Source organism: Alosa sapidissima, chromosome 23 (assembly GCF_018492685.1).
Source record: "Alosa sapidissima isolate fAloSap1 chromosome 23, fAloSap1.pri, whole genome shotgun sequence".
In the NCBI taxonomy this organism is placed as follows: domain Eukaryota; kingdom Metazoa; phylum Chordata; class Actinopteri; order Clupeiformes; family Clupeidae; genus Alosa; species Alosa sapidissima.
This window is the reverse complement of record NC_055979.1, coordinates 10,600,538-10,620,886: the sequence shown is the minus strand read 5'-3', so window position 1 is coordinate 10,620,886 and position 20,349 is coordinate 10,600,538. Positions and strand designations below refer to the sequence as shown.

General features: G+C 40.7%; 2 protein-coding genes across 9 annotated transcripts in view; one reads left to right on the top strand and one right to left on the bottom strand.

Moving 5' to 3' along the window:
- gulp1b (GULP PTB domain containing engulfment adaptor 1b) overlaps nt 1-3,175 on the top strand; it is a 55,283-nt gene extending 52,108 nt beyond the window's left edge. For 5 of the 8 annotated variants that reach the window (XM_042081182.1, XM_042081180.1, XM_042081175.1 and 2 more), the window contains 2 exons: nt 510-604; nt 2,142-3,175. In XM_042081182.1, the coding sequence (XP_041937116.1) occupies nt 510-604; nt 2,142-2,213 (167 nt within the window). In that variant the 3' untranslated portion in view covers nt 2,214-3,175. Of the gene's footprint in view, nt 1-509; nt 605-1,435; nt 1,447-2,141 lie in introns of all 8 variants that reach the window. The other 3 variants (XM_042081179.1, XM_042081178.1, XM_042081176.1) reach the window with 2 other exon arrangements.
- A 310-nt stretch (nt 3,176-3,485) lies between these two features.
- The window catches only part of col5a2b (collagen, type V, alpha 2b), a gene marked incomplete at its 5' end in the record, with an annotated part of 46,518 nt that continues 29,654 nt past the window's right edge, over nt 3,486-20,349 (bottom strand). Inside the window, 23 exons of the mRNA XM_042081632.1 lie at nt 3,486-4,705; nt 6,458-6,700; nt 7,364-7,551; nt 8,305-8,698; nt 8,895-9,002; nt 9,680-9,733; nt 9,972-10,079; nt 10,467-10,520; nt 11,694-11,801; nt 12,319-12,372; nt 12,523-12,630; nt 13,695-13,802; nt 14,593-14,754; nt 14,991-15,044; nt 15,140-15,193; nt 15,456-15,563; nt 15,783-15,836; nt 16,511-16,564; nt 16,739-16,792; nt 17,109-17,162; nt 17,637-17,744; nt 18,943-19,041; nt 19,333-19,377. Of these exons, the coding sequence (XP_041937566.1) occupies nt 4,559-4,705; nt 6,458-6,700; nt 7,364-7,551; nt 8,305-8,698; nt 8,895-9,002; nt 9,680-9,733; nt 9,972-10,079; nt 10,467-10,520; nt 11,694-11,801; nt 12,319-12,372; nt 12,523-12,630; nt 13,695-13,802; nt 14,593-14,754; nt 14,991-15,044; nt 15,140-15,193; nt 15,456-15,563; nt 15,783-15,836; nt 16,511-16,564; nt 16,739-16,792; nt 17,109-17,162; nt 17,637-17,744; nt 18,943-19,041; nt 19,333-19,377 (2,520 nt within the window). The remainder of the gene's footprint in view (nt 4,706-6,457; nt 6,701-7,363; nt 7,552-8,304; nt 8,699-8,894; nt 9,003-9,679; nt 9,734-9,971; nt 10,080-10,466; nt 10,521-11,693; nt 11,802-12,318; nt 12,373-12,522; nt 12,631-13,694; nt 13,803-14,592; nt 14,755-14,990; nt 15,045-15,139; nt 15,194-15,455; nt 15,564-15,782; nt 15,837-16,510; nt 16,565-16,738; nt 16,793-17,108; nt 17,163-17,636; nt 17,745-18,942; nt 19,042-19,332; nt 19,378-20,349) is intronic.

The following is a 20,349-nucleotide window of genomic DNA, read 5'->3' as shown; positions in this document are numbered from 1 at the left end:
AAAGCTTCTGTCATAGACAACACAGGCGTTTCATTTGAGTGGCCGCTCTTAAAGCCAGATTGATTAGGCTAAGGAGGTTATGCCTTAGGAATTATGAGACCTGTTTGGAGACCACCCTTTCAATAGATATCCTATTATAACTGACTTTGGTGTAGAATGATACTCAGTTAAAGTTATCACAGGGTTGATTGTGGGTTCTCTCATTCTCTCTCTCTCTCTCTCTCTCTCTCTCTCTATCCCTCTCTTCATTCAACCCCTCTTCTCATTTTCTGCCCGGTCCTCTCCTGTTTATCCATGTTGTTTTTACTCCTGAACCTTCCCTCTTACTGCGTTGATCCTTTTTCTTTTCATCATATATACACTGCTGCCTTCCTTTCCTATTTCCAAATCTCTGTGCCTATGCTTTCTACTGTCCTTCACATTCTGAGCATCCTTTCTTCCCTCTCCTCCCCTCCTCTTCCTCCTTTCTTCTATCCTCCTCTCCTGTCTACTATTCTTCTGTTCAACAGGAATAGACCTGTTTGGAGCTGAACCGTTTGACCCTTTCATCTGTGTACCCACAGACTACTCTCCCGACATACAATCCAAGCTGGACGAGATGCAGGTGAATACATAATCACACACACACTCTATCTCTCTCTCTCTCTCTCTCTCTCTCTCTCTCTCTCACACACACACACACACACACACACACACACACACACACACACACACACATACACACATTATCTGGATGAGCTCAGTATGAGCTCACTGATTGATTTGAGAGTTGAAGAGAAAGCATGAGCTTTTGGGTTTTAGGTAAAACATTCCACCATGAACCAGCAAAAGTCAAGGGAAACGTAACCAAGGAATATCCCAGTAAAACTCAAATGAAATATTCACCAGGCAGCAAAGGAATTCAATATTGAATTAAAGCACTTGCTGACATGTAATTGCGATTTATGACTTTTCACAGGTACAGACAATTATACTTAAATTATGAATGGTTAAAGTGCAGGCCAGCATAACTTATCGTTTGGATTGATCTCTTAGCTGTCACCAGATATGAATTTTAGTTGAAGCCATAATGTAGGTGTATATTCTTTATAGAGGGCTGTTTTGCCTTTGTTGTTTTGTGGTTCCCTCATGAGCAATCAGATAGGAGCTGCATTGACATCCCCATGACAACAACCATTTTTCTCAGACATAAATGTCAAAGTGGTGACAGGATGTGATTGACAATAACTTCAGACAGCTGCCTTGACTCATCAACCAGGAGTAAAAATGAGCAATCAAATATATCAGGCTACATTTTAGCGTTAAACTAAATTAGCTTTGCATTCTAACAGAGAGCTTCATTTTCTTGGTTCATTCTATCATTGTTTTTGCCTGAGGTTTTTTAGTATTTTAGTAACAACTATAATCTTTCTCCTCTCCTCTCTTCACGCTGCAGCGGCAAAGATGGTTTGTACGCTTGATTCTTCCTCTGAGACTTGAAATAACCCAGAGTGTTGCCACCATCCCCTGGCTTCTGTGACGTTTGTGCCATGGCTGTCAGTCTCTCTGTCTTCCAGTTCAGTTTAGGGACTCTCAGATTGGGATTAGACAAGCAAAGGGTTTTTTTTCCCTTGCTGCATTTCTGCATTTCAATAATCTGTTCGATGATAAACTGCCTCTGAATTATTTATGTCGGCAGATGAAAGGAAGCAAACTTTTCCACCACCCTCAAAAAGTTGCTGATGAACTGAACTGAGTTTGTTCATGTGCTTCTGGATTCATCGTTTTTAAGATGAAAAATGTATTTTGCTGCATTGTTTTTTTTCCATTGGAAAGCATGCCCATGGCTGTATTGTCATTTTATTTTTTCGTTTTCATCAGCCTGGTTTCCGTCTCTTCATGTCATTTTCATGGAGACTCCTTTTATTTCTTTGGATCTTTATTCATTCACGTTTAAAAAGCAGCATAGCATAAGCAAGTCGTTGCTTTTAACTCTGGCAGACTGTTACATAAGCTCTAAGTGCCCTGTCGGGGGATTGCCATGTGCAATGGCTTAAGCAATGCATGTGAATGGCTGTACTTTGTCATAGGAGGCAGATTTATTTATGGAGAACAATATAAACCACTAAATGACTCTGGTTTGTTTGTTTGCTTTCTCACAGGAGGGGTTCAAAATGGGACTAACTCTGGAAGGCACAGTATTTGCGATGGATCCACCGGATAGTCGATGTTGATGTCAAAACAAACCTTTTTTTATGTAAATAGAATTCTAAGTTGTAAATGATTTGTAATGAGTTCTTGCTGAAATGTTAAATCAAGATTTTCAGTGTATTTCTATTTGCATTTTGCATTGTGTCAAAGAGATATACTGTTAAAGCCACACATGTGGAATTTCTTATTTTTGTAGGGTGAATGAAACAAGATGGACATCATATGTAGGGGTTTAAAGATTTCATTATTTAATGTCATATAATAGTGAAATATGTTAATTTGAGCGGAAGAATGAAAATACTTACTGTTTAGAGGGCATTTTAATATAATGACAGAGTTAAATCTATTTAATTTAGCAATTTCTTTACTTTAGACTTTTGCACATGGAAGAACTTGAAAATGTCTTTTGAGTTTATTCCACATTCATCAGAATCTTGTACGTTGTAACTAGTGGCAATTCAATTGCATTTTTATTTTATTTCAGAGTTTGTCAGAATTTTACTATAAATCAAACACTGTTAGTGACATAATATTTCACCTACAAAAACTGATTTGCATGTCTACGTAAATCATCCCATGTACAAACTAACATTTGTCATCATTTAAAACATCCATTTACTCTGCTAAATGAAGAGGACCTTAAAACATGATTGTTTGCACTTCAGGGGTCGCGAATGCCCACATTTCTGTTTTAGACCATTTAGCTTTTTAGTTTTGTTAGCCTCTTTAGTCATTTTTACAGGTTTATTGTACTGGTAACTTAAGTTTTGGTGATTCAAATCTGTGTTTGATACTAACATCAGCATGTAGACCGAACCAGCACTTCCACCCTTAACTTAACCACTGTTATTTTCACTTTCCTACATCCATGTCATAAGAGGTGGAAGCCCTACAACGTGCACTTACACAAAGGCTTAGAACTGCAAGTGTTATGTGTTTTTCTATGCTATTTGGAGAATAAATTGTAAACGTCTTCAGTCCTGAATGAAATTAGTCAATTTTGTGACTTGGCCTAATGTGACTGTGCCCAACATGTGTTCTTATATTCATGTGTACTTATTCATTGAATAGAAGAATCAACTCCTGAAGAACCACTTGCTCGGTTGAAGACATTTCAAGACAAACGGAAATGTTCCATTAAGACCGTTGGTTTTCATACAAACACGATGATGGAAGAGGTTTCGCTACACTGAAGACATTAGAAGTTGAACGATTGCTTTAATCAAATGTGGAGAAACACAAACAAAATCACATTGGCCCACAGGATCTGAAACAGGATTACTTTAGAGACATCGTCAATTGTCAAACCAAAGTAACTTGTTTAATTTGGCACAGGCCTCCACATAATAGAATGTAAAGGATGAGATTGATATTCTGAGCAGCAATTGGAATGTCTTGAGATGTCCAAAGCACAAAAAAGAAGAACAATCTGGTGCTCAGTGCAGACACAAATAACCATTCATACTGGCCAGACTGCACCTGCTTTTCATGCGGTCATGACCATATTATGTTAAGTGATTACCACAACCCTCACCTACAGAGTCCACTGATGGCATGGGGGAAACCTCATTAGGCTGCCGGCAATTAATCATCTCTCGAAACGCCCGTGCATTACCATAAATAACATCCAGAGGTAGCATGCATAATGTGATACGTGAAGGGGCACCATTTGAAATTTAATTTTCCAATCCATGAAGAGTTCAGAGCAGGGGATGAGAAGGGGAGTGAAACTGCATCAACAAACCACACAAACACAAGCCTTCCAGGGCCCTCTTTAATTCAGGTTAACCCACCCAATGCCCTGGGGCCCCACTGAAGAACAGGGAGAAAAAAAGGTCAAATAAAAAATCTGAGCTTAGATTTCATATAGCACCACCTGGATAGAATTACAAGTAGGACAATAATGATTCATTCAACATAAATAACTAACATATCAAAACATTTAAAACTTATTGCATGTGGTAATTTTTTTGTTTTATTTCTAGTTAAAGAAAAGGGTGATTGCACGTAATAAAAAGAAAAAAAAAGTTATGAACAAGAGATCATGGTGACTTCTTTGTGTGGGTCAATATGCCCGCTAAAATTGCCAAACAACCCAACCAGTAGGAATTATGATAAAGTTCAACTTGAGAGGTAAAATACTGCTGTGGTTAAAAAAAAATATTCTCAATATGGCTCCATGGTATTCCTGTCCCATTACAAATTTGGTGTTTAGTGATGTCTATCTGAGAAGACGTAATAAATACTTGTCTTGGGCAAGGAAGTCTGTGTTTGTCAGCCAGGCTGCTGATTCCATCCGCAGATAAGTTCATGGATCCCTTGGTGTTCCGAGCCAAGGAAAGGTTGTGTTAGGGTGTTTTCCTCAGACTTATGAGAAACACACTGGGCCAATATCAATTCCAAACTCCTGATCAGCTCTGCCCACATCCACTGCAGCCAAGTCCACGATGGGCAGTCTGGTTGGTTTCTGAGTCCGGTACTCAAAAACAGTCTTTCCCCAGTCACTGGGAGCATCCTGTAGAGCCAAACCAACAAAATAAGAATTAATGTTAATAGTGTTGTGTGTGTGTTATGGTAAATATCAGAAGTAAGTCACATCAGGGGCGCCGCTAGGGTTGTATTCCATAGTACGCACACGCATACGTGTGCCCCCCCCCCCCCTTATTTACAATTTTTGGTAAATGTTGGCTAGCCTAACATGGGCCTCTCCTTATTGAGCCTAAGAAAAACCTTTACATAAACTGGAACAGAAAGCCCCTCTTAATCACGTCAACCTACCCATGTCATCCCTTATCAAATAGCCTACCGCAAAGCGTAAAAACTTTTACAACACTGGCTGTAGGTTACGTGGGCTTATAGGGGTGTTTCAGGCTTTTTAAAAGTTCTGGGATGAAGGAGATTTCTTTTAAATTCTGGTTGCTAAGCACACTATTTTACTGCAGTTTGGGAAGGACAGAAAAACCTTTACAGAGCAAGCGGCTGAGTCACATGGTTACAGTGCAAAACAATGCATATTCTTTTCACTTAAGATCTTTCTGGTTTCGAATAATATGTTCACTTTCAAACTAAACCTTATTAAAAGCAGTGCTGGAATAGTAGTACTGGACTTAGTAGTAGTAGTAGTAGTAGTAGTAGTAGTAGTAGTAGTCTCTGTTATTACTGCCATCATTCCTACTTGTACATGAACTGGTAAGACTTACTCAAAGCTCAGTGTGATGTGAAACATGACCCAATATTTTTCAAAGCTTCCCAGTTCAATTTTGGATTAAAACATACAGCCTCAGGTTGTCCTTAGTTTGTTGTAGCCGCCAGTTTGGAAAAGCCTGCGTTACACAAGTAGACTATGACAAACTGGAATGGAGGATAACCTTTCATGTGTATGAGAGATGGGGGTGTATTCAACATGTAGTCACTCTTTAGCTCAATAAGCTGTTCCTGTATTTCTAAAGTGAGATGTTTTGTTGTGCACCGGGGTCTCTGGCATCAGTGGAATCAGCTCTATCCTCACAAGTTAAACTTGTCTGTGTTACTCTGAGCATACTGTATTAATAGACTTTACGGTTGAAAGAATGTGATATGAATAAATAATACAGAGGATGCTTTTGCCCAGGTGATTCCACCTTAATAGCATTGCTAAGACCATAATCGAGTGTGAGAAATGGCAATAATGATTGGCTCAGCAACTAGAAATTAAATAACTTGTGATGCTTATTGGACAAGTGGGGATCTCAGGACTGAGCTCAGTTGAGAGAGAAGGAGAATGATTATGTGCAGTTACTGTTGGGGTGTTTGGAAAGAATGTTTAAAAATGGCTGATTAAAAATGTAGCCTAATGTACTCTTATTTTGGAGGGATGTCAGGAGCTCTTGAAGGCTACTGCAATCTGCAACCTATGGAACTATATACAAATCAAATGGTAGCCTGATGTTCTACCTATGGGGTAACACTTGAAATATAACATCTGTTTACTATTTGTAGGCGATGGTTATCATATTCACATGTCAATGGAAAATGATACATATGAAGTTTTACCGATACATTTTAGAGTTTTTTTTATCGGCCAAGCTGAAGACAGTTGTGTATGTTATTGTTCGTGCAACTCTTAGGCTCATGTCCTTTGCATTTTATGAGTGTGTGTAAAACCTTACAATGACCTTTCTGATTCAAGTTGTTCTTCAAACCACATCACACACTTGCATGTTTGTATCTCTCGTCCTAAATGAAAAATCACTCTCCACCAAGAAAAAACAAAAGGGAGACTACTTACGGAGCAGCCGTCCTCGCTGACGGTGTATTTCATTCGGCTGTTGCCGAAGGCGCGGATGTCGACTCCGTCAGCTCCCTTCAAGATGGCTGCCTTCTTTAGGTTGCCGGTGCTCTCGTCCTTGTAGATCACGCTGTTGCGGCAGTGGAAGGTGAGCATCTGGGAGGCCTCTTTGGACAGCAGGCGCACGAAGGTCAGCTGGACAGCCACCGAGTTACGAGAGGCCCCCTCATTCCCGTAGGTAAACTAGAAAGACATTTAGAGCAATTGCACGTTACCATTTCAAACACCTGTGTAGTAAATGTCTTGAACAAAAATGAGTTACCAAGTTATTAAATTGAGCACTGAGTGAGCAAGTAGCCTATTTTTAAATGAGGGTTAAAAACAGGTTTTATATGAGGCAGAGCAAACATGGCAAAGGGCATCTTTTCCGTAGATAAAACAGCATCTGCAGTGGGGCAGAGCTGCTCCCAGTCTGATGGACCCGATGGACCAAATCAGATTTTAATCCATTCAAGAGTTAACTGTAATGTCAGAAAAAAAAGGAATTTGCTGATGAGGACTTGGAAAAAACAGAAGCTCCTTGTTTTAAGGAGTGGTTTATGGAATTGCGAAAAGGTGACCTCTTATGAACTGTTCTTCTATAGACCGACTGAAAGATGAAAAGTTGTGAATTACCAGATTTGTCAGGATATACAATGTGTATGGTACTTTGTAAGTACTATTATAAAGACTTTGTTCTGTCATGTTTTCTTTCTTTCTCTCTCTGTTTTCACTTCTGTTCTGTATGCATGTGTATCGCTAGATTGTATTGTCATTCACAACATTTGGTGTGTGTTGTTACAGCATAAAAAGTTTCAAAAATTAATTTGAAACTTTTTTAAAGTGAAGATCAGTATTTGCACTTACACGAGTTCCTCCATTCATGTTGCCTCCGAACCAGATGGGCTTTGAGTGGTTAGAGCTAGACGACCACCAGGACTTGCGTGGGACGCTGGTGGGATGGGCAGAGATACATGTCTCGCCTGTCTCCATGTTGCAGTGCACCTTGATGGCATCATTCAGACTGCCCTCATTGGGATCAATCCAGTACTCACCTACCAAAAAAAAAACATCCACAATAAACATGAACAAAAAGGTATTAGTTAGGCTTACTTGAATCTGACACCACCACAGTCAGACCGGAAACTTAAAATGTAAGAGGTTTAATACTTCAGTAGAAGTACTGTGTTTTTTACTCTGTCTGAACAATGACCTCAAAATGAAAGAGCATTGGAACAATACACCATGTAAGCCCCCTCCTTGAAACCCTATTAACACCCGATCACGGGGAAAGTCATTAACCAGGTAATACCTGCTTCTGCTGGGGTATAAATAGGCTTTTCTACCACAGAGAGGTTTTTTTATTTCCACAGTGTAAGATTAAACCCATTCAACCTGGTTCCACTCTAAAAACGTTGCCTAATCAAACCCCTCCCCTTTAGCAGATGAAATTCTTCAACAGTCATCTGTCAACCCCAAATTCATCCCACCCACCCACCCACACACACACACACAAGAAACCCCATTCTATCCATCATGCCCCCACCACCACAGCATGACTCTCCACCCACTGCTCTTCTTGTGAGGGTAGCAGCACTTGAGGTTCTACTAAAAAAATCCTCTGATCAACCACCCCACAACACCCCCCCACCCCCCAACCCCACCCCAACCCACATACACACCCCTTTAGTAGGTTACTGTGAAGTCAACTATTCACCACCCCACCTCCATTAGAAATTCCACCCCATCTCATCCATCAACCCCTCCATCCCACACCACCCTGTGAGCACCATGACTGTGCAACCCACCGCTCTTCTTGTCGGGGTAGCAGCGCTTGAGGTCGTCGCAGGTGCGTGCCGGGTGCATGCGGGTGCCATCTGGGCTCTTCATGCTGTTTAGCTGGCTGCTCAGGGCCTTGAGGGAGATGTGGATGCCCGTGTTGGCGCGGACCTTGGCCGCACTCTTGGCGACGCCGTTGATGGCATTGCTGACGGGGTTCGCCTCGTCCTTAATGACATCAGGAGGCGAATCAGACTTTGGGTCGATGGCTGCCGCGTCGGAGGCCTCGATATCGATCATTGGGGAGCCTGCGTCTTCACCCTCGTAGTCAGGGAAAGTGTCAGCAAAGAGCTCATCCACAACACCAGTGGGTGGACCGACAGGGCCAGGGAGACCGGGGGGACCAGGCTCTCCTGGGGGTCCCTTAGGGCCAAGGAGGGGAGAGAGACTTCAATTTACCAGTTTTGAAAATGTTTGTCTTAGAAGAGTATTACACTTACAGTATCCGCACATTAAATTAATCTTTATTAAACTAAATTGATGAATATTTACAGAAAAGTGAGAGAGTGCCACAAAAGTACCAGTACTCCCTACTCAGTAAAGCAAAGAGGGGGCTCACCTCGGGTCCAATTTCACCATATTCTCCCCGGGTTCCAGGAGGACCATGAGGTCCAGGCACACCCTGATCTCCTTCCTTTCCTTGGGGTCCTACCGGGCCTGGGACTCCCTACATACAACAGCATTCATTGTATAATGACAAATAATCACTCTGATTATATTCCAATCTAATATTGGGATTGATATTACATTATATTGATATTATATTATCAAATATTATTATCATACTGCTTATTACATTTGCACTGCATTATAAGATTATATATATACAGTATATGTAAGGGATAACGTCCTTCGAGGTGTCCTGTTATACGGAATTAATGGACGAGGAGGAGGCAAAGACTTTCCTCCACCCAAGTTCATTAATTCCGTATAACAGGACACCTCGAAGGACGTTATCCCGCTTATCACCCGGTTGCCACTATAGGCACTAGTCATGCCTTTATAGCCCTAACAGCGATAGCATGGACAGTTAGCTTGTTTACAGTTGATTCCATTGTTGCGAAGCCTGCTTCCAGGCTCAACCGTCTTCCTACTATGGTTGTTATAGTTACCATTCATAAGCATTGATATGGAACAGTGATTAAACTTTTTACCAGACCTACTTCATAGGTGTCCCGTTATTCAGAATAAATAGCCACCCCACCAGCCAATCGGAAAAGAGTATTTCTTCTCTCCGGGTGTTAAATATATATAATCTTATAATGCAGGTTTCTGATTATAATCTAATCTAAACTATTATTTTATAGTCTAATCTATGGAATGGAGACTCCAGGTAGCACTCACCCTTGGGCCGCCGGGCCCAACGATTCCACGAGCCCCAGCATCTCCACTTTGACCCTTAAAATAGAATCAAACATAAAACTGTTGGTTGGCAGATTTTGACAAGACTTATTGATGCTGAAAGGACTTCTTGAAAATCTTTTAAAAGTACAAGCTACATTTCAGAGAAAAGGGTTCTGTACTGAAACTTGATTCTGTATGCAACACACAAACATTAAAGTGTACAGTTATTGATTTACACAGCCATATACTGACTGAAGTATACAGTTGTACTAGTGTATGCTGTTAGACTTACGCCTATTCCAGGGAGGCCTTGGAGGCCGGTGAACCCTCTGTGACCCTTCTGACCTCTCTCTCCTTTGTCTCCTCTCTCACCCTTATCACCCTGTGGTCCTTGGGGCCCCTGGATCCCACACAATACAACACAATGTACAGTATATTACACAGAGCTTGAGGTATTAATCAGTGTAAATCAGCATGCAGTGTTACACTATACTTTATAACAGCTTTTGGTTCAGGCAGCCAACCTGTATCCTACACACACACACACACACACACACACACACACACGCACACGCACGCATACGCACATGCACATGCACACATTGAGTCTAGCAGGTTTGAGATTAGGCCAATGGGAGATTTGGTCAATGGGAGAAAAAATTGCTGTTTACTGTTTACTGTTTGGATAAATCATTTTCCATTGACATATGAATATGAAATTATATATAATATCAAATCATGTGCATCTTACATTAGAAATTCTATACTAGAAGTGTCCTAATCTTACCGTCTTTCCACGAGGACCAGCTGGACCTGCAGGGCCAGGTGGACCTCTTGACCCCTGTCAGAAAACACACACAAATACAAAAAAAAACACCTCTGAGTTACAGTATATTGTACTTCAGCAGAGATACATAAGCTCACTTGTTTGCCTTGACACTTGGCAATCAAAGTGACACTTGGCAAACACTTGGTTGGCTGGAGCTAGGGCATTAGTGATGATTATGTAATGGAAAATGCTCTGCTGTGGGGTATACTACGAAGCACGTTAGACATATCTAGGCTATGTAGACATATCGAGGCTTCACAAAGCCTTGAATCAGGGGTAAACGTTAAGTGATACTACGATAGCAGTTATGTGATATATTTGTCAAACTAGGCTTTCAGCTCAGATCTGTACGCGTTCTCGGTGTTGGGATGACGTTGGCCAATCGTGAAACGTGGAGACGCACATGACCCCCTCTATTTAAAAACAATTACTACCGCATTCATGAGCGATAGCTTAATCTACACTGCGGTCATTTTTTGTGTCTAACCTATAACATCAAATTAATCAATTGTCATCAGTTGTTGTACGGTATACATGTACACGTCCATAGTGGGATATTTGCACGCACAGCACTATTAAAGCGCATTCGAGATCCAAAATGTTAGTAGAGGCGGAGCTCCACCTGTAAGATATATGACAGAATCCTACACGAGAGATAACTTCGTTTTTAAGACAATTGATTGGTCAGTGGGCGGTAGATTACACTATTTGAGCTATAACTTAGCACATAACCTCCTCCCGACCAGGTTTGGTTGACAGCATAAGAAACCATGGTGATATAGCGACACTAAAACAGATCCACTTTCGTGTCACAGCATAGCCTGGCTTTGAGCGCAACATACCTCGCTAACCCACTAATCGAGATTCGTAGTATACCCCGCTGGTATGTATAACTAAATAAACCCAACAAGACGAACAGGACACAAATATGCAGTAGAGGGAACTGTCTGTCTCATTTTTTAGGAGTGGTATAATAGCTTTTACACTAACTGAATGTGTGGTTACTTGGACAGCAGAATGAAAATAAGGATCAATAGACATTGACGCTATATCAATATCAATATTGATGGCTGGGGGGGGTATTTGTGACAGATAAATCAATTGTACTATTGATGAGGAATGCAGTTCTAGCCAGTTTCCTGTTTCTGGCAGATGAGTCACTCAGAGGGGTTTGCGCAGCCTTACCTGTTGTCCTCTCTTTCCTGCGTGTCCAGGTGAGCCTACGGGGCCTGAGGTTCCAGTTGCACCCTGAGCACCTGCCAGTCCTTCGGGACCAGGGCTTCCTCTGTCACCCTACAAAACAAACAAATAAACAAACAACTGAAGCCATATGGAGGATATGTAAACATCATTACCATCTGACATTGTTTACAATCCCAGGCTGTTATTCCATTGGGGGAAAAGTCTTTAATTAGCTGTCAAACTCTGTTGTGTAGCTACAAAGGATTAAGGCCACACATGAGTATCATAAATATTTTGTCTAAAAATTCCTTCAAGGAAGCCTGACAAGAAATTACAAGAACACATCTATAAAGGAAATCATGCGCTTTATAGAAGGCTTTATTTGTTTTTGAAAAGATAAAATGGACTTGGACAATGGACAATGGACAATGCAAAAACAACAATAATCCCAAGAGGAATCCATTACAGTCCATGACAGTTTTTCCTGCTGCAAACTCTATAAGTTAGAGAAGCACCAAAGAGAATTCACCACTGACTACACAAAGGATAGGGAAAGGGGAAAACTACTTTTTTCTGTTTTTATTGTGCAGTTTTTATCACAAAGTTGCACTACGGTGATTTTCCTTACCCTGCTTCCAATAATACCATCTTTTCCTGGAATTCCATCAGATCCTGCAAGACCCTATAATGACATAGAAAACACACATATGAATGAATGAATGAATGAATGAATGAATGAATTTAACCGCATATGAGATCAGTAAAAGGTGTTTCCTTAGACTCTGAGCAGCTAAACATTGCCTGGGTGCACTGTCACAGTGAGGTCCTGTACCTCTGGCCCCGCTTCACCACGAGGTCCAGTCTGGCCCGGCAGTCCTGAAATCCCTGGGGGTCCTTTCGTTCCGGAACCGCCCGACGCCCCTGCCTTTCCTGGAGCACCCTGGGAGCACATAAAATACAAATACAAATAAAAGTCATATCCTGCAGGTATTTTTCAGCCCATACAATGACTGTACTAGCTGCAAAAGGGCATGTTAAATTAGCTGTTTCAGCAATAGCCTTCCCCTATCAAAACCGGTTGGTAAGTTAATTTGGAAGACATTGTGTTTTGGGGGCATTTTTCTTATGGAAAACCATTGTTAGGGAAGCAGGGGAGACATTTGGTACCACAATACCTTAATAAATGTAATATAAAATAAAACAACCTGAAACTTTCCTCGGACTGACATCTTAAGATATTATTACTGCAATCTGCAATCATAGCTACAGGCAACCACCGGATATTATACACAATATTCATCTTCTGTGAGAATTGGTGCATCTGCAATGATCAGTTTAATCCATTTATGGGGCTTTCATATTTTCACTTATCTAGTCTATATACAGAATAATGCTCTATATTAGCATTAAGCATAGTACATGCTTTAAGGCCCATTCACACCAAGAACGATAACGATAACGATAGCTATAAATAAATATCGTTCTCGTTAATATGAATGACGACGTTCACACATAAACTATAACGATAACGACATGAAGAACAATATCGTTGGGGATCACTTTCAGAGCGATTTTCAGAACGATAAAAAGCTAATAGCCAATCAGAACCCATTGAATTTTAACCGTCACATTCATTAACACAAGGAGAGACTTTGTTTATCGTTGTTCAGTGTGAATGCTTTTATCGTTATGGTTATAGTTATCGTTATCGTTCTTGGTGTGAATAGGCCTTTACTCTTTGCAAACCGATACAAATAGATAAAAAATAAAATAATGTAAACATTCAGGAATAAAGGCCAGTATAAAATAATAAAAAAACTCTTTATACATTTAATTACACATTATTTTGTATACAAATAATCTGTCACATAAACATACAAATATCTAGAAATATAATGTCATACTCATGAGGATATATCCTGCTCTCCTGAGTAATATACTCATAAGGATATATCCTCAGGAGTGACTTCAAAAGGACCCATGAGCAGGAGGATTGAAACTCACAGCGGGACCAGCGAGACCCATCATGCCCCTCTCTCCTCTCATGCCAGGCAGACCAACCAGTCCTCTCATGCCTGTGGTGCCAGCAGGACCTGGAGGGCCGACGGGACCCTGCAGAGGAAGAGAGGGAACAAGGGAGGAAGAGAGGGAACAAGGGAGGAAGAGAGGGAATGAGGGAGGTAGAGAGGGAACGTGGGAGGAAGAGAGGGAATGAGGGAGGTAGAGAGGAAACGGGGAGGAAGAGAGGGAATAAGAGAGATAGAGAGGGAATGAGGGAGGAAAAGAGTGAATTTACCATTTATGTAAATAAATAAAGTCTAAATGTGCATATGTAAATAAATATAAATATCAATGGTGGTAATAATACTAGAGACTGTCAGGAACCAAATGAATTAAGGTGACTTTAAGCCTTCTCTCTGTGCCATTGGGTTTGGCTGCCAACACCAGGGACAGGAGCAGGGAGTCAGTAAGCAAAGTCTCTATTAAAACTGGCAATTACACTCTTAATGATCCCTAATGCGCCTAATTAGTAACCCAGTAAACTATTGGCAAATGCGTGACAGCGAGTGAATCTAAAATCAATACAACTCCATAGCTGTTTTATCTTCTTATTTAGATCATTACTGTGTCAATTATGCTGTCAACAGAACACGACTAGACATGATTTAACCTGTCTATGTTGTTGATATACTGAAAGAATACATAATATTCATGTACCTGTTACAAGTATAGCAGAAATAAATCCACATATTCAGCCATTATTCTTAACTAAACCGTTTTTTCACACACACAGATGACCCATCATATAATATCTGAATTTGAATTCAAGGGACTAAGTCATCCTATTACTCTTTTATGATTTTATAACCATATTATTATTTATCTCTCTCTCTTGTTTTACCTCTAGTCCATCCTCTCCAGCATCTCCCTTGTCTCCAGCCTTTCCAGCAGGGCCTTGGGCTCCACGCTCCCCCACACGTCCAACGGGACCCTTCTCCCCAAAGATGCCCTTCTCTCCCGCCTTACCAGGCATGCCTATAGGCCCGGCTTCTCCAGTCGATCCCTAGAGAAAGCAGTACAGCACTGTTAATGTTAAGGCCTAGTGACTCTAAACTGATAACACTACCGTATGGCACATCATGACTGATGACATGAACATCAGCATACTTAATGTGCTTAACGAATTCAGACAGGCGTAAGGGTGAATTGCCTAAATCACAACTCAGTGCAAGGAAATCTGATTGGCAAAAGTGGAAATTTTACATTAATAACTAAAATCTAAATACTCTAAATACTCACCACACCACCAGGTGGTCCAACTCCACCAGGAGATCCAGGGAAACCACTTGGACCCTGAATTGAGAATGGGGAAATGTAAAAGTCAAACTTCCTGTGGAAACACTAAGGCGTTGTTTGAAAGTGACCTCTGTGTGGAAAGCTTGACTAACCGTAGCGCCTTGTGTTCCTCTAGCACCCTTCAGTCCACCCACTCCAATTAGCCCCTGGAAACAAATGACCACATACTGTAATTCAGGCAAAAATTCAGGCAAAAAGTCCTCAACAGACATAATTAGTTAACATTCTGGTGACACGTTTTGGCAAGGCTGGAGTGCAAATGACCTCATAAAAACTCAGACACAACAAAAAACAATGTTTCGTTTAAACATTCTATCAAAGTAAAATCAAAATGATCATATATTCATAATGATTAAAAAGCCCATACACAAATAAATGACCCACACCAAACTGTATGTCCAAACTCACCCGAGGACCAGGCTTTCCAGCCATGCCCTGTGGTCCCACAGACCCCGCCTCTCCCTTGGCTCCAGGATCGCCTGGTTCACCTTTGACCCCTGGCTGACCATCAGGTCCCTGCCAAAGAGATAATTATAGTGCCAAACTGTTAGCTTGCATAATGCCCCACAATGCTGAATTTTGATATTTTTGCTTTGGCTTAAATAAGTTTTGTCAACATATACTGTAAAATTTAAAACCCACACGTTGAGATAACTCAGTCAACAAGATGACTTACCTTGGTTTAATTGAGTTTGCAAATCTTTTTTTGAATAGTACATCAGTAGTTTTACTCACCGGAGTTCCAGCAAATCCAACAGCCCCAGTAGGCCCCGGCTCACCAGGAGAACCCTAAAACAAGATATAACATAAATAAAGAATGTAAGAAAAAAACATTATACTTTGACGATAACATTGATTAGTTAAATTTGTTAAAATTGTTATCTCCACCAAGGAGGCTTTGATTGTTTGTTTCTCTTACTGTCTGTCTGTCGGCAGGATTACACAAAACCTGCCAGACCTGCCACATTTTGTGGAGGGTTGTTGGCTAGCATACGCCACAGAAGAACCCATGAAATTTTGGAGAGGATCCAAGTTGACCGGTCCATAAATTTTCACTCTCATCAATATTGCGAGATAGAGCTTTTGTCCTTGGCAGATGTGTGCACTCTCTAGTTATATATTGCAAAGGACTTTTTATGATTGATGAAAACTTTCTTAGAAGACTTTGGAAGATGTCCATCAGAATTTTGGACATTTGAGGTTTACTATCTAACAGATTCAGTTCTCAGACTCTCCAGCTTTCACTGAAAGCCAAAAAAAAAATAAAGCCCAAGTCTGGACAAGAAATCTACATTTAACACAACATAACACAGCACAACACAACACAACACAACACAACACAAACACAAAACAACACAAACACAAAACAACACAAAACAACACAAACAAAACACAAACAAAACACTATGACACAACACAACACAACAAACACAACACAACAAACACAACCCAAATCTACTCACAGCCACAGCTCTGGCGCCCGGGTTTCCTGGAGGACCTCGGGGTCCTGGCTCACCCTATATGACACAACACGGTATTAACTCTCCACACAAGGCACGAAAAATCACAATTTATAATGTCAACGTCAATGTCAATTTATTTACAGAGCACATTTTATTACAGAGGCAGATGGCCACAGTCATTATTCATAAGGATGCACGCTTATGATGAAGAACATTCAGCTCTCTCACCTTCTCTCCACTTGGCCCAGCTGGGCCTATAGGTCCCAGCAGACCAGGCAATCCCTACAAGAAACAGATAATATCAATGTGTAACACATCACAACAGTAATGCAAAGGTAGCAATACTAATACAAGTACAGCAATATCAGTTATCAGATATCAGATATCAACAGCAATATCAATATCAGAGTAACACTAACGGCAATAGTATAGATGGAATCAAAGAGTGACATGAATATTCAAATTAATCTTTTTCCTGATTTAAAATGTACTAATTTTGCAGACATGGGAATACTATGACTGATGCAATAATTTATTTTAAAGAAATGAAAAATGAACGGAAACGAATGTAAAGCCCAGAGGGACCAGTGTTACTCACCCTTGCACCATCAGCTCCGGCTTTTCCCTCGCTGCCCTTGTCTCCATTGGCTCCCTAAAAACACAGAAAAAGGAGAGTCTGAGATGAGGAGGCAGAGACCTTGAAACCAAAACAAAACCAAGGCCACGGCATCAGAGCGATTATGGCAATAGAGTAATGACCAGAACAACACACACACACACACAAATACACAAATGAAGCCAGATGACTCATAAACAAGATCTGCATCTCAATGGAGCTCATTAGACAGAAACTAAGGATACATTCACAAACTAAAACAGATTTTATGATGGAGAAGCCAGAACAGGGAGTGGTGAAGGCAAACCTAATTATCTCAGTTCATTTCCTGAATAACATACAAAGTTTGGAAGCACACACACAACTAAAATGAAAACCATTGTAAATTGATTTAGCTAAAAGCCTTTTTTTAAACAAAAGCTGCTCTTTACAATACTTAGCAAACTACAATGTCCAATGTGATTTACAATTCGAATTGCAATAGTCTTTGCTAGGTCAAAGGTCACTTACTCTCTCTCCTTTCGGTCCAGCAGAGCCAGTACTTCCTCTCTCTCCTGGCATACCCTGAAGGCCTGGGGGTCCCAACTCTCCAGGGTTGCCTGTGGGGCCAGCATTACCCTGAGAGTGGAAGGTGGGGTGGGGTGGTGTGTGTGTGTGTGTGTGGGGGGGGGGGGGGGGGGGTGGTTAACAGCTCAAATACTCAGCACCTTGTAAAACTGCTTTTACAGATATCATAAAAAAATCTATTACATGCAGTATACATTAAACAGTGTAAGATTAGGGCTATTGTTCATTTCATGACCAGACATGGTCCTGAGGTCCATTTATTGCTGTTGAATTATTTCCTTTTACAGAAACTCAAAAGACCAGTGCATTGATCTGATCCTACTGTATGCTGACAGTGCCCATTGCCAAAACAAACCTTTCTTAAAGCAACACCAAAGCACTTTTTCTCTGTCACATGCACGCTATTTGTTTATCCAGCAACCGCTTGGCAAATAACGATGTCCACAGACAAGGTAGAGCAGTGGTTTTCAAAGTGGGGACCGAGGCCCCCTGGGGGGCCGCGAAGGGGTGCCAGGGGGGCCTCAGCAACTTGGAAGGAAAAATAAAAGCAACAAATAAATACATTTGAAAATGTTTAAATATACCTATTACTATGAGGGTTGTTATACAATGCCATTATAATAATTTTCCATGGGAATAATAGTAGAGTGATAGCTCTCATATAGCAGAAAGCCCCAAATGCAATTTTTACACACTGTATGCTCCATCGCAAAGTGCTTACAAGTGGCTAAAATAGTAATTAGGATAAGCTTAATGTATTTTTACATTTGCCATATATTGTCGATGGCTTTAATAACACATCAAGGGGGTCCTTGAACGGAACCTAGTGGTATTTGGGGGGCCTTGTCTTGGAAAATTTTGGGAACCCCTGAGGTAGAGTATGTCGCATGATTTTATGAACGTATGATGTATTGCGACATCATAAGCAAGTCAAATTTGTAGTTTCTTATGTCTCATTCCATCGAACTACAGATCCGCTACCCGATCTGGCAAACTTTCATAGTGCGGTTATAGCCGATAAAGGGCTGCGAAGCGAATGCAGTAGTGCCGTTCACCCTGTTACGAGTTGATGAACCACTGAAACGATTTTGGAAACATTATTTTAAGGTACAAAAACCTCTTTGGTGTTGCTTTAAGTAGATCAAAAATATGAAATCATATTCATATATAATAGCTTTGTATGATAGCATTCCGTAACAGTGATGTCTCTGTGAGGCTAAATGCGAGTGAACACCCTGGACTGACTCACCTTGGGGCCATCTGGTCCATGTGTGCCTGCGAAGCCTTTCGCTCCAGGTAGGCCATTGGGCCCAGGTTCGCCTCTCTCTCCAGGGGTGCCTCGTTCACCCTTGACCAAAGCAAAGCGGATTTAGGTGGCATCCATCAATCATGTCATACATAAGTGATTTGGCTAATGAGTCAATAAAGAACATGGCTTCCCAAATGCCCTCCATTGCTAAGTGCAAATGATGGTAGCAAGCATTATGGGTAACACTCCATAGATTGCCCTTTCAGATGTCGAATATTATAATGTTATATGAATAATAATATAATACTATATACTGTATATTGCTGAATCAGATACTGAGTATTGATGTGAAGTATTGTAAATTCTTGGCTAATTGTCCAATCAGCTTACTCTTGGTCCCGTTGCCCCAGCAGGTCCTGTCTCTCCGTTGACTCCCTATGAAGGAAAAGCATATGACTTGTGAGCCAGGCCCTGTGACTGCATAAAGGAATAAGAAACAATTCATCTGAAGTCAGTCATTTGAGCCAGTTGATGGACAGATTTCAAAAGGATAGTCAACCTTGGATAGTCCACCTAAAGAGTCTACAGTACACTGATGGTCTGCTAAAATTTAAGTTCAGTCTGTTAAACAATTACTAAATATCACCTCAACCAAACCAAAACAAACCCAAGCCCCAACCCTAATTTTAACCATGAAATGTTAACCGTACATTGAACAGAATATTAACAGATAGATAATCTTAATTTTGCCCATATACTAGTCTAATGCAAGTTAGACTTTTACAAAAATAAAGACTGACCTATTTTAGACCAATATAATTAGACACCGTACCCCCAGGCTATCTTGGGTCTTAAGTATTATGTTATCTTGATTCCACAACTGATTTCAGTTGTGAATGTGTAACCTAGCCTATTCTTGCTTATCTAAAAGAAAAACATTAAAAGAAGACTCATAAATTGTAGGATGAAAATACCACATCTGAAGTGTCATTTGTGAAGGCATATGTGCCTTATTCATATTGTTTGACCTAAAGACAAGCATGTTCTGCTTGGGTAAAATCGAGTTGAGTTGGTTAGATGTGGTTACTCAAGCAGCCATGTTTTTTATTTTGAAAAGAGACTTTATCCAGAATTCATTGCACTATAGTCCTACTTCAGATAGTGAAGAACTAAACTGCTTTGTGCAACGGTTTAGTTTAGATGTCTATATAAAGTCTGACTATCTACTATATCTAAGCAATAGGCAAAGTCTATTTTTGTGAAACCGGCCCCTGGTATGTAGGTACAGTAAGTGTTCTAGTTGGGGTGGTAGTATATGTGTTCCGGTAGGTGGTTACGTGTTCTGGTTGGGGTGATAGTATGTGTTCTGGTAGGTAGGTGTAGGAATGTGTTCTGGTAGGTGGTTAA